This window comes from Cheilinus undulatus, linkage group 4, assembly GCF_018320785.1.
Source record: "Cheilinus undulatus linkage group 4, ASM1832078v1, whole genome shotgun sequence".
Classification (NCBI taxonomy): Eukaryota; Metazoa; Chordata; class Actinopteri; order Labriformes; family Labridae; genus Cheilinus; species Cheilinus undulatus.
Genome location: NC_054868.1, coordinates 19,244,218 through 19,257,954, shown reverse-complemented (window position 1 = coordinate 19,257,954; position 13,737 = coordinate 19,244,218). Strand labels below are relative to the sequence as shown.

Sequence of the window (13,737 nt, the reverse complement as noted above, 5' to 3'; positions counted from 1 at the left end):
GTACTTCCATCAGCTCTCACAGACAGTAGACTAATTTTTACCTTTATTAATGCTTTGCTGTTACAGTCCTCATCATTAGATTCTTAATGCAATAAGGCCAATTTGCATGGAAAAGGGTGTTTTTTTACCCCTAAATAACTGCATAATGGCTCAGCATCTCTGCATGCGGTGCTTGTTTGCTGTGATTGGCTTACTGTATAACGAAGGGATAATTAAAGCTGTGCCTTTTGACTTTTTACAAAGTTTCAGTGCACACACTTTATTGTGGAGCTTTACAAAGCATCATCTGTTTGGCTACATCGAGCTAGACACATACTCGAACATGTTTTACGCAGCACCACTAACTACAACTGACAAATAACAGCAAATAAACCGGGATTTCTAACACTAATGTGTGGCACATCTCCTGTGTTAGCTTATGTAGACCTTTAAGACCTATGGGAACGCTTGCGCTCCCATTGCATATCTATTTTCAACTGTGGGTAGAATTGCAACTAAATGAGTTAGAGCAATAACTTTTCTTAGGGCCGTCAATAGATTAAAATTTTTAATTGCGATTAATTGCACAAATTTCATAGTTAACTCGAGATTAATCGTAAATTAATCACACTTTTTCATCTGTTGAAAGTGTATCTGACAGGACTATTTCTCAAGATTTAAATACCCTTATCTAGATGAATGGAAAAAAATGTTTTCCTTATGCAAATGTTTGTTCATGTCAACAACCCAAAACAACAACAGATAATGTCCAGAAAATTCTCTAGACTAAGACCAAAGATACTGAAGGCTCCAAAAATATGCTGAGAGCATAACATGGTAAACTCAATCCCAACAAGGAGAACAGATGGAGATACTGACCTTAATGTAACATTACTGAATAATACATTGTAGAGTCTACCTTCAGACTAGAAGTTACTCCTCTGTTCTCAGCAGCTTAACACAGAACAGCAGATCTAATCATCACACATGGACATAAAGAGCATGGTCAGTGAAGTTTAAGATCATTCTTGATCTTTCACACTACAGCAGATAATTTCAGCTTCACATGGGGGAAATAAAGGCTCACAATCATCCCTTTACACCAAGAGGACTCACAACAGGATGATACAGAAAGAGAGACTAAATACAGTTAGGGAATTAGACTACAGATTACTAGAAAGAGTCAAGTCACTGTTCACTGTTCACTGCTCTGATGTGAGTAAGGTAGACACATCTGCCCTATTCAAGAGAGAAATTAAGTTATTACTTTAAAATGTCTGCTATTATTTATCATCTTTTTATTTTCTAATTAAAAAATGCCCAAATGTAAAATAAATGCTGACAGTAAGAAATGACTGTTATCAGTCCAGTAGATTTACTGGAATGATGTCAATAAACACACATTTGAAGCTGCTTTTCAAAACTCATAAACACACAAAGTAAAAGAAGTCTCAGTGGAGAATTTTTAAGGTGTAGTAAGAGGACTTAACCGTCTTTTCATTCTTCAAATCATAGAAGAGTTACAACCACTTTTTTCTTCATAAATAAAGGGGACCCACAGTCTAAAAATGCTTTTAGCTTATATTATGATACTCTACAGAGCTTCTTCACTCTCAGGCTCACCTGTAACACCTCTGGTCCTGTTACACACCAGCCTGTGCTGCTCTGTCTCCTCCTCCTCCTCATGAGAGCTGCATATTCACCAGGGTCAGACAGTCTCCTACAGGGTCTGCAGTCTTTAAAACTTTTGCTGCATCTTGATTGACTGTTTTTTTTTTTTTAAATTTGGCGTTTATTTACAGTTCCAGTTGATCGTTTAAGCGCATAAGTTTCGTTTTCTCCACATACTTTCACTTTCAAGCAGGAGCTGAGTGGGGATGGGAGAGGTAAACGGACCTTTAGGAAACGTGATCGGACCAGTCAACAGTCAATATAAAGGGTCAGTGCGGCTGTAATGCCGGTTCATAGCAGATATAGATAAATAAATAAATCATGCTGGCCCAAAAGTGGATCCACCCACCAGGAAATGCCTGGTATGCTAGATAGCGAGTCCATCCCTGCTTGCAGAGTTGTCTGAGCATCTCTGTTGTAAACGAATCCAGCATGGAGGGGGCAGCTCTGCATTAGTGGTGTGCATGGCCAGCGAGTGGTACAGGCTATTTAAGACTACGAACTCCTGGTAACTCAGTTCATGTCAACAGTAGGAGAAAACAACTTCAGTTTTATCTGACATGATCTGAAAGCTGAACCTGCTTTTCAAAAGCCTCTGTCCTTTATTCATTTCTGCTCGCTTGCACTGCATCACAGCACTGCTTCCTGATCTGGCATGCATTAATCGTGCGACAAAAAAATAGTGGCGTTAAAAGTAATTTGAGTTAACGAGATATTAGCGCATTAACTTTGACAGCCCTACTTTTTTTGCATATAAAACCAGAGGAGTAACACTAACATATCACACATTGTGTGTCCCAGAGTACTGTTTCCTTCCAGGTATGTCCTTCATTCTTTTGCAGAAATGTAGTACGAAGCACACACATCAAAAACAGTATACTATAATATTATCTGGACTGCTGCCTTTCACAGTACTTCCTACTTTACGTGTACATGATGACGTACGATGACGTTTTGTCTGCACAAACCTACAAACCCACAAACCTAAATGCATTGTTTTTTTGCTGGTCATGAGTCTCACTTGTTGTCGTTTCAACATGGCCTTCTGCAAACATATGTATGCTCAAAAGTATTTGGCACACTTAAAGCTGTCTTCTTGCAGATTGGGCAAAATTTCATTTTCTTTTCGTTTTTGCCTTCTATGATAGGTCATAAAGGGTTAATATGAGCATGGTCAAGTGCTTCAAAGAGAGCTGACTTTAATCAGGGATTGTAGCTGTTTTAGCTGGTGCTCCAGGCAGGAATATTCCAACAGTAGATATATCCAAGGCAAACTTTGATTATACTGGAGGGTTAATGGCGATGCTTTTTGTAGTGGTTTTGAGGTGATTGAGTCTATTTTTTTTTTTATTTCTGTTCCAGGTTAGAAATGTGCTTGGTCCAGATCATATGGCTCTAAAGTATGATTTCATGGAAAGTAGCTCCTGCTAGGCTGATAGGACCATGCACTTTTCACTATAATGAGTGGGTAGGAAGGTTTGCAGACCTGGATGAGTGAGATCAGGTGGGTTAGAGCTGTTTGTTGTTGTTGCTGTTTTATAAGAGAGCAACACGTTTTTGAATTTGATGTGAGAAGCAAATGCTAGCCAGTAGAGCGTGATAAACAGCGGGGTGGCGTGTGCTGTTTTTGGCTGGTAGAAGACCAGTCACGCATTGGATGTGCAATGCAGGGAGGCCTGCCAGTAGGAGCTGAAATGTATGACAGCAGCCTGTAGGAGTTGTGTTGTGTCACTCTGGCAGGTATTATCTGATCTTTCTGATATATAGTCCTTAATAAATTTATTAGACCACCTGTCATAAAAACGAGAAAACATAAATGTTTTAGAAATATTTCAAAAACTTGTTTAAAACTAAAAATGGTATTGTTCTTTATTTGGCAAATAACAAAGTGAAACAACTAAATAGTCCTTTTTCACACATAATAACCAGAAAACTTCATATTTTGTATGGCCTCCTTCGGCCTTGATAACAGCTTGCATTCTTGCTGGCGTTGTTTTTACGTACTTTTCGACAGTCTCTTTTGTTATTGAGTTCCAGTCCATCAGTTCCAGTACTTCAGATTCCTTTTTCTTGGTCAAATAGTCTCTGCACAGCTTTGAAGTATGCTTGGGGTCATGGTCTTGTTGGTATATGAACCCACTACCAATCAGATTCAGTCCAGAAGGGATTCTATGATGCACTAAGATGTTGTGGTAGACGTTCTTGTTCATGATACTGTCGATTTTCACTTATTTGCCCACGCTGTATCCACAAATGGAACCCCATACCATAATGGAATCTCCACTGTGTTTCACTGTGGGTGCAATGCATCTGGCATCAAAACATTCTCCACCTTTTCTGCGGACATAAACACGACGATTCTGACCGAAGAGTTCAAACTTGGACTCGTCTGTCCAGAGTACCTTCTTCCAGTCATCAACAGTCCAGTGTTTGTGCTCCCTGGCAAATCTGAGGTGTTTCTGGATGTTTGTCAGGCCTCAATAATGGCTTCTTCACAGCTATTCTTCCCTTTAAGCCTTGTTCTCTCAGTCGTCTGCTTACGGTCATTCTGGAGACTTTCTCAGACTCTGATCTAGAAGCAATCATCTCTGCCTGAAGATCAGCAGTGGTCTTCCTTCTGTCTCTAGTACTTCAAATCTTGAGGTGTCTGACATCTGCCTCAGTTAACTTTGGTTTCCTGCCTCTTCCTTGGCGCATTTTGTAAGTACCAGTCTCGGCAATTGACTCCAAAGCATACTTGACCACACTGTGAGAACACTTTATGTCTTTCCCTATTTGTCTCAGAGACCATCCAGCATCATGAAGTGCTTTAATGCGGACTCTTTCATTTTCAGTGAGCTCTTGACATTTTACCATTTTGAACAGGAATGAGGAATTTCAAACTGAACTCACCTTTTCATACCCAAATTTGAGCCGACTCACTGGCCTTCTCTGAGAAGTCAGAAATGAATCAAGCATAACATTCAACCACTAAAACTCATTTTTCTGTTCAGGAATGCAAGTAAATAACTATAATTTCATATATTAATCAAGAAATAATAATGTGCTTTACTATTTTTTCAGTTTTTTTTGTAAATCAGTAAATTTGGGAATTCATGGATAACATTAATAATTATATTTTAACATTAAAAATATCATTTGGGTTAAAGAGCTTCTACATATTGGTGTATTAACCATTGCAGAAACATCAAAAATGATTTTGGTAATTACCAATGCTGTTAAATTAGGGCAGCTGTGGCATACACCTTACTTTGGGTGGTGGTCTAATAAATTTGTTAAGCACTGTGTGACAGGCCATATTGGCAAAAAAACATGGAGGTCATGAGATCCCCAAAGGTCATGACGCTCAGGATCAGGGCAGTCCATGTTTCCATTATAATCCATTTTAGAGAAACATCCACCCCAGACAACTTAGTATTACCCACATTTACATCATGTACTTTATTGGAAGAAACAGGTGGTAGTGAAGAAGGCTATTGCCATTTTACTTTCACAATAAAATAATTAATCAAAGAAAATACAATTACCTCTCTCACTCGTATCATATTATCTCATAAAGATATTTTATGACGGAAGCTGCTCTGTAAAAGGTCTGAGTAAATATGTAAACATGTTAAATCAGGGGGTTTATAAGGGGTGGAGTGAAGATCGTAGGCCTCTAGCTGAAACATTCTAAAATATAATTTCTCCGATTTCATCCTTACAGCGTGTAAAATCTGCTATTACACAACAACATAATTCCCACTTTTTTTCAAATGCTTTTGTTCTTTCTAATAACGTACAAGAACCTAATTTCATATGCACAGCACAGATCTAGATTGCATCTGATTAGTTTCAACATGAAACGGCTTCATTATTGGCCCACTCGTTGTCCAAGCACACAACCCACTGAAGCTGCTCACACACTCAGGACACTGTGTCCCTCTGGAGCTGCTATCTGCTCATGATCAGTCTGTATCTTCACAAACAGGCTGTGATCATCCTTTCTTTGGCACACTATTCTGGGTTTTCTGTTCAAACGTTAGCGGCAAAACATGGGCATGGCGGACAAGCACGTGTACATGTACAACCACAGCAGGTGCATTCATATGTACACTGAAATGTGTCTGAGTATCTTCTGAGTATGGTAACATTTTTAACCAATTAAATCAAATGACCTGTCCAATGTCAGTCAAAGTTAGAATGCATATTAGGATTAAAGCCCCTACTCCACAATTACTCTAATCTCACCAAGGGTTTTTTTTATGATTTCAGGTCAGAAATATGTCATTACACATTTTGAGTTATAATCACCTGACAAGTCCAGGTAATTTCTCATTTCAGGATATAAAGACAGAAAATAAAGCTTGAATTGCTTTTGATAAAGAAAAGTATCTGCAAAGGGGGTGTCTCTAGTAGTACGTATATTTACAGTGCTGTAAAAAAAAAGTATTTGCCTCCTTCCTGATTTCCATACTGTATGCATACCACTTAAGATGTTGCAGTTTCAAATGCAGCTTTTTAATGATGATTTCATTTATTTAGGTGTTAAAAGCCTTCCAAACCTACCTGGACCCATGTAAAAACATAATTGCTGCCAAAAACTAGTAACTGGCCGTATCGCCCTTGGCAGCAACAGTTGCAAGCAAACTTTTACAGTTACAGTAAGCTTTACCCACCTCTTACCCCCCTTTATGCTTTAACCGCCTCCAGGGACAGCGTAGCTACCTGTTTTCTGGGGGTGGTTTGTGGATCCTCGGCTTTAAAGTTTGGGAACTGTTGATCTAAGGCAGTGTTACACAACGCGTGCCTCTGGAGTCACATGTGGCTCTTTTGTGATGGTTACGTCTTAATTTGAAATATTATTCCCCTAGAAAACCTTAAGAAAAGCAAACTTTGACCTCAGAAATTATCCAGTGCAAGTCACATTAATCAGGTTGTTTCTCACGCTTGTACAGTAGGCTTTAATCAGCCACTTTTAATCAATTTTTGCTGCTTTCAGCCTATTTTTGCTATTTCTTTTCACCTATTTTTGCCACTTTTGTCCTGCTTTTTGCCATTTGCTATTTTCCCCCTTTTTTGCCATTTTCTGCCACTTTCTGCCCATATAAGCTGCCTTTTGCCATTAAATGCCACTTTTTCTTCTTTTTTGCCACCTTTTAACAGCTTTTTGCCCATTTTTACCAACTTTATGCTGCTTTTTGCCCGTTTTAGTCACTTTTCATTGCTTTTTCGCTACATTTTCACTGCTTTTGAACATTGCCACCTGTAATTCATTTTTTGTCACTTCTCACACATTTTTGCCTCTTTCTGCCCATTTTTGCTACTTTTCCTCCCCATTTTTGTCCATTTTTTGCCGCTTTTTGGTCTTTTTTGCCACTTTCACCACTTGGCCCTTGCTAAGACATTTTTCAACTATCTTGCCCCCCTGGTTGAGCAGGGTTGAGAAACACTGATCTAAGGTGTTGTAGAGAATAGCATAGTAGAAATAGTTATAGCATAGTCTTAAATCACAATGTCAGTCTTAAACCTAATCCTGGTAGGTGTAAATTCACTTTTGAAACACTGTTGCCATTCTGCATCATTTTGAAAAGTGGAATTACTTGATATTGAGGAGAACCAGAGGGTTTCACTTGCTGTTTGGATTGTACAGTGCATTTACTTTGATAGATTACATCCTTTAGAAATGTATGATACCTTTTTTTGTACTCAAAAAACTGTTTTCCATGAGTGGAGATAGATAAATCTTTTTAACAATTGAGTGCTGTTATATTACTACCCTACGTCACAGATTTTATGTTTGCTGGTAGAAAATTAAGGCTATTGGTAATAGTTATCACCTAATAATGATGCTTTGTGTTGCTAACATTTATGTTGCTTTGTGCAGATTAATAGCAATTAACAGGGGACACTTTCAACTGTTCTTGTGTTCAAAGATAGTTAGTAAAGGTCCCATAAAAATCGACTCACATCAAAATAGGATATATTGATATTTAAAATTCTAAAATGATTCAAAATACCCAGGAATTAATGTATTTAAATATACTTTATTACATCCTGAGTGATTTTCATCAACAGACTGTCTACTTTCCTCCGTCTGCCATTTCCAACACAGATACAGCAGGAGGATATGTGGCTCTGGCTGCACAGTAAGCAATAGCTCCTAGTGACAGTAATGTTAACCAGGCTGTGTTTGCCATACTTACGTACTGCCAGCACTGTCTATGGACACTTGAGTTACTCAGCATGTACTGTTTTCCCAAAAGGAAAATTCTAACACTCACTGTGGATTCTGCAATCCAGGTAAGAGAGGCCTGACACAACATGTATGCAAAATGTGCTAAACCAAAGTAATGTAGCCTATGATTGAAACTTTTCAAAAGGTCACCAGTGAACACAGTCACTTGTGAAAATGTAACACCTGCTCTCCCCCGGCATTGTTTACAGTGACGGCTTTAGATTTATGATCGTGTTTTTTCCACTGACTAGTGTCCAAAAACAAATACGTGTTCCACATAAGCCTACATGTTTTATTCTCGTTAAAATATTTGCAGTTTTATCCCAAATTGCTGATTTTTGCAGGGGGGAAGTGACTGATTACATTTACTCAGTTACTGTAATTCAGTAGGGTTTTTTATGTCCTTGTACATTTTTGAGTAAATTTTGAAATCAGTACTTTTACTTCAACTTAAGTAAATTTTATTTAGAGTAACTGTACTTTTACTTGAGTACAATACTCTTGTACTCTTTCCATGTCTGTTGACTTCACAATAGCACAGAGTAAGAGAATGATTCCACATCTAATCCCAAAAAAGCAAAAACTGTTGTGTTGATATCTGAGTGTTGAATATTATTGATTTTAACTCCCAAAATGTACTTTTAACTCAATTCTGAGGAAAATGGTCTTCGGTGTTGAAGTTATTTGACAGAGTTGGCCCACCAGTCTTAGTCAAAGAGTCAACTGCTCTGAGCTTGGTCCACTGCCATCTCAAATCGCAAAGGGTTTGAGTTCCCTGCCATGCCCTTTGGCAAGAGTGTTTAGATCTGTTTTAGTGATCCTTGCTGGGGATCTTTTGGTCATATTTTTGGTATATTGTTGTTTTTGATGTTAAACACATTTGTACTATGAGTGAAGTTATCCATCGAGTTAGAGTTAATGCCTGGGACTTTTGGCAATCATAAAGTACATAAATGCATTAGTGTGCATTGCCTTGCTATGAGGTTGACTCTGATAGTGTAGTTTACATGTGGTGTGTACCAATAAAAACACTTTTAAAGTGGTATATTTAATTTTGAGGTTTATTTACAATGTCAAATTTTCTATGTGTTTTACTTCATTAAGGAGGTATGACTTTACCTGAACAGCTTGGTTGGAGATCTGTTCTCTTGTTGTTTTTGCCAATAAGGAACACGGAACAACTTTACTGAACATCAGTGGCGACTCAGTACTTAAAGTAAACTTTAAATTGAATACTTTTAACTTTTCCCTGATTAGATGTATAGACCAGTATTTTTTATTTTCACTTAAGTAAATTTCAACCAGAGTTGCTGTGCTTTTACTTGAGTACAATGGTCATGTACTGTTTCTTTGTTATTTATGTAATCAACAGAGAAAAAAACATGAAAAATTTGCTTAAAAAACATTATCTCTAGCCAAGCATGTTTCACTAAGCATTTTAATGTCAAATGATAATAAACAGCTCCTAAATGGACAGACTGGAGCAGATGCTGAAATCATCACCTATTTTTAAGAAATAGAGAAAGTGTTGTAAATCAGGAATTGTTTTGTATTGAATTGTGACCCACAGAATCGGAATTGCATTGTTAGATACTTTTGAGATACACATCTCTCAAAATTCAGCATCTTTAAATCATGTGTGTGATGTCTGTTTTCAACAGCTCAACAATTGTTCACTGGGTACTGCCTCCTGGCCAAAAAAGATGCATCCTTATTTCCACCGATGGTCAGAAATGATACTCAGCTTTAATCTTGGCAGTGGAAAATTTAAACAAAAGCTGTTTTGTATGTGGCCTTGACTGACACCAACCTGTTGACAGCAGCAACAGCAATTAAAGATTGGGACATGAAAATCAGCCCTACTTGCCGATTATTTTGTCTGCAGTTTAAGTTCTTAGGCAGTTTCATAGCATGTAAAAAAAGTGCAGTTTATTTTGCTCCAATGGGGCCTTGCAGCTCTTCCATAAACTCATAACTGTTCAGCTATATGCAGAGAAGGTACGGTTATAAAATGACCATGTATGCTCCCTTAATTCCTTTCATAGAGTAGTACTGTTGGGGTGACAGAGTCTGAGAAAAGGGGTTCATGCTTTCTCTGCATCACAATGACTCCATCAGTGGGGGCAGAAAGTGCAGGTGTAAACATTTCTCCTCTGCACAGCCAGTTCCCAGTTAATCCTATTAACACATTAATTAACAGGTGCTGTTTAAGGGGAGGTTTATTCAAATTACATATTTTTTCTGTTCCTCTCTCTCTCTCTCTGTCTTACCCTTTTTTCCATACACACATCAGTATCAGTGACATAAGACAAAATGGTAGCAGTGTGTTCTGCCAGGCCGACATAATGTGATGCTGAAATAATTTGTGACCTGAAGTACGCTCCAAAAGAGACAGACTGTCCTGTTGGCAGCTGATTTGCTTTTTGTGGCATATATGTGCAAAGGTAGAAGAGAGATGAAGGGGACAGGGTGGAGTTTTTAGGACAGGAAGGGGGGCTCTGGAACAGTGTTCAAACAGAGAGATCCCAAGAGTGTTTACATCACATGCCTCACTCTTCTATCAGGTAACATTATTTTTAATGCATCAGATGTAAAGCAAACCATACCTATCTGTTTCCATAGCTAGGCTAACTGCTTCCAGACTCCTGTTTCTTTATCATCACAACCATGAGACGGAAATCAATATTAGGTCTAAATGTACAATGGATGTTTTTCTTTAGCACCAGTCATTTTCTTTAAATTGAACATTTTGGGAATGCACAATTTGTTTAATATCTCTATCAGCAGTTTTACCATATGCAAAGGCTGGCAATTTCCTTGGGCCATGTGTTCCAAGGGGCGTCTAAAATTACTTTCAATTAATAGGGTCTACATTTTTAACATAAATACAGGGTTGTGGGTAAATAAAATAGCATCGAAATAGATTTTGGTTGTCCAAAACTGTCCCTGAGGAGGACCCCTGGCCTCAAGCGAGGTCCAAGCCCCTTCAAAGAGCCACAGAAGTCTTTACATCAAACACATTATGGTTATCTAGATTCCTTTTTACATTTTATTGCAATGTATTAATAGATCAATATTGTAAGCGATACATTTGAAAATGGAATTGTTACAGAGAAACATATATTGAATCACAGCAAGCATTTTTTTTAAGTTACACCTGGGTTGAGAGAAATTAAGCTAGTAAATATGATTATATTATGCTCTTCCCAGAAGTGAGGAGCAACTAATGTTGAGTATTTGGGTATTTATATTTCAGATTTGGATGTGTCCTGTAGTTTTCTGGCTTTATTATCTAAAACAAAATGCTTCAAGATATTTGGTTCACTCACTATGATTGCTTATAGCTAAATGGAGAAGAGCCTTATATTGATCTTTGCCTGGAGCCTACAGATGACTCAAACTACCCCTGAATGCCTTCAATGATATATAAATGAGTAGTAACAAAAGAAATATTTGGAACCCACACAAGTCGGACAAAAATATCATACTGTTCTTGTATCAAATGACAATTTGTTTTGATTTAACATTTTTAGTATCCACTGATTAGAAATATACATTCAGTATGACTGTTTATGGCCATAAAATAGCAACCTGTTGGCCACAATATCTGATCTAACCTTGAGATTATTTTACCTGAACTAGGATCAGTCCAAAGAGTCCACAGGGAGGGAGATAGAGGAGGATTCTATGGAGGTTTATCTCTCTCTGCTGCTAAAAGAGCTTCAATCTCTTCTCCTGCTGAGCACACGTCTGAGCCCCTCCAGTCATTCTTACGCATGTCCATTCAATCAGAACCCACCTGAGATCCCTGCACACGTTTTGAACAGGGGCATCTCTGTGCAGAATTTCGGATGCCTTTTTGCGCTGCACCAAGACCAAACATGCCGACCCTTCATGTCCTAGGACAGCCTGTGTCAAGATTAAGATTCAATACTCAAACAATTTTTATACCGTTATTAGACAAATTGTTACTGTTTGATGAGACCTGGCGTTAAATACGCTACAGTATGATGTGCAGTTTAAATGTAAGCAATCAAAACTACCATTTCACTTCTTGTTAACATAAAATTAAATCACATATAAATAAATTCAGTAGATATTAGTTGGGCATTATGGTTTTATTGTAATGAGGGATTCAGGGATCACATTCATTAAGGCTCAACATGCAAGAAACTGGTAAGAGGTGCAGACAGGACTGGACTCCATCAGAATGAGAGCAGTGTGCAGTTGTCTATGCTGGTTAAGTTCTTCATCTTTGTAACTTGTTACAACAAAGTTAGACAAGAGGAATACTTCTCCTCCAGTCTTTAAAAGCATACAGTCTGTATCAGCCTCTCTTATGGACAGCATGTTTGCTGAGCGGAGGTGAGGCTGCAGCTGTGCTGCTGTGCATCTTTTTTCACGTTGTTCCTCCCTGCTCTAAAGAGAGTTTAAGCTCTTCCTTTGCTATAATTAGATATAGTTCATAATACATGGTTGAAAACCTGTTTTAAATATTTCAATTTGTAGATATGGAAAAATAATATTTTTGACAAATTTCCCTCTTTTCCCCAAAACATCCCGCGGGCTGGATGACACCTGCTGGCGGGCCTTGAGTTTGACACCCACTTGCCAAACCAAATACCACATCCATCACAACAGAATGGTTTTAAAGTAGAAAAGTCTGGGTGCAACTAGCCCACCTGCAGTTTAGACCTTTCACTAACAGAAAACCCATAATCATAAACGACAAAGTCTGGCAAAGAAGAACTGGGACTGTTTAGCGGATGGGGCAACATAACAAAACCAAAACTCCTCAGTGACTTCTCAGATGTTTACAGACTGTTGTGTTAAGAATAGGGCATTTTACACATTGGTAAACATGGCCCTGTCCCTATTTTTATGAGATGTGTTGCTGCCATCAAATTCCAAATCAGTATTTTTAGGGAAATGGTAAAATGTCTCAGTTTCAACATCTGATATGTTGTTTTTGTTCTATTGTGAATGACATATGGGTTTATGAGATTTGCAAATCATTGCATTCGGTTTTTATTTACAGTACAGAAAAGTGCTCCAACTTTTTTTGAATAGGGTTTGAATCCTCTTCTGTTTGATTCAATGTGAAATTATGTAGTATAACATTTAATATCTGGGATGGAAATGTTTAAATGTTGTACATTATGCTTACAAGCACAACACTGAAAAATCAAGGACAACTCTAACAGTCCATAGGTACAAAGACAGGTTTAGATGGTATTTCTCTTCATGCTATTGATGTGGGCTGAAAATGGTTTTGACTCTACAGAATGAACTTTTTGCTCTCTTCTCCGTGTCTCTGTTTGTAGGACATCAGTAAACTGGAGGTGATTGGCTCGTGTAAGCCGCTCACTCATGTCACAGAGTGCTCTAGTCCCTCAATTGAGAAGGAAGCCAATGAAAATGGGACAAAGAAGAAAGAGAACCTGTGAGAAAAAATGTTTACTCTGCTTTACTGACATTTCTGATATTGTCCATACTTCTCAACCAAAAACATTTTTTCAAGACTGAGTAAGTCAAAATCAAGTCTTTATTGCTGCCTGCTTAGTTATTAGCTGTTATTTACTCAATGATGCAGTCAAATAACTGTTAAAGTCAGGAAATGCTATGCTGCTCTGATGTATGTACTGGTTATTTGGACAGTAAAGCTACTTAAAGGGACAGTCACATATAAAATATATATTTGTTTGCAGTTATGGTGGGAAATGTGATAAAAAATGTTGCTGTTTACCAATAAAGCTTAAAATTTTTCATTCATTTCAAGGATAAGATTTAAAAATCACTATAATGCATATTCATTCTGACACATGACATGGACCTCTCTTTGTCTTTTAAGGATCTGACCTCTGAATGGG

The 13,737-nt window shown here is 37.9% G+C and overlaps 1 protein-coding gene across 1 annotated transcript in view; it reads left to right on the top strand.

Annotated features, from left to right (window-relative positions):
• The window catches only part of LOC121508861 (mycbp associated protein), a 33,788-nt gene that overhangs the window by 3,370 nt on the left and 16,681 nt on the right, over window positions 1–13,737 (top strand). Inside the window, exon 7 of the mRNA XM_041785975.1 lies at window positions 13,192–13,310. Coding sequence (XP_041641909.1) covers window positions 13,192–13,310 — 119 coding nt within the window. The remainder of the gene's footprint in view (window positions 1–13,191; window positions 13,311–13,737) is intronic.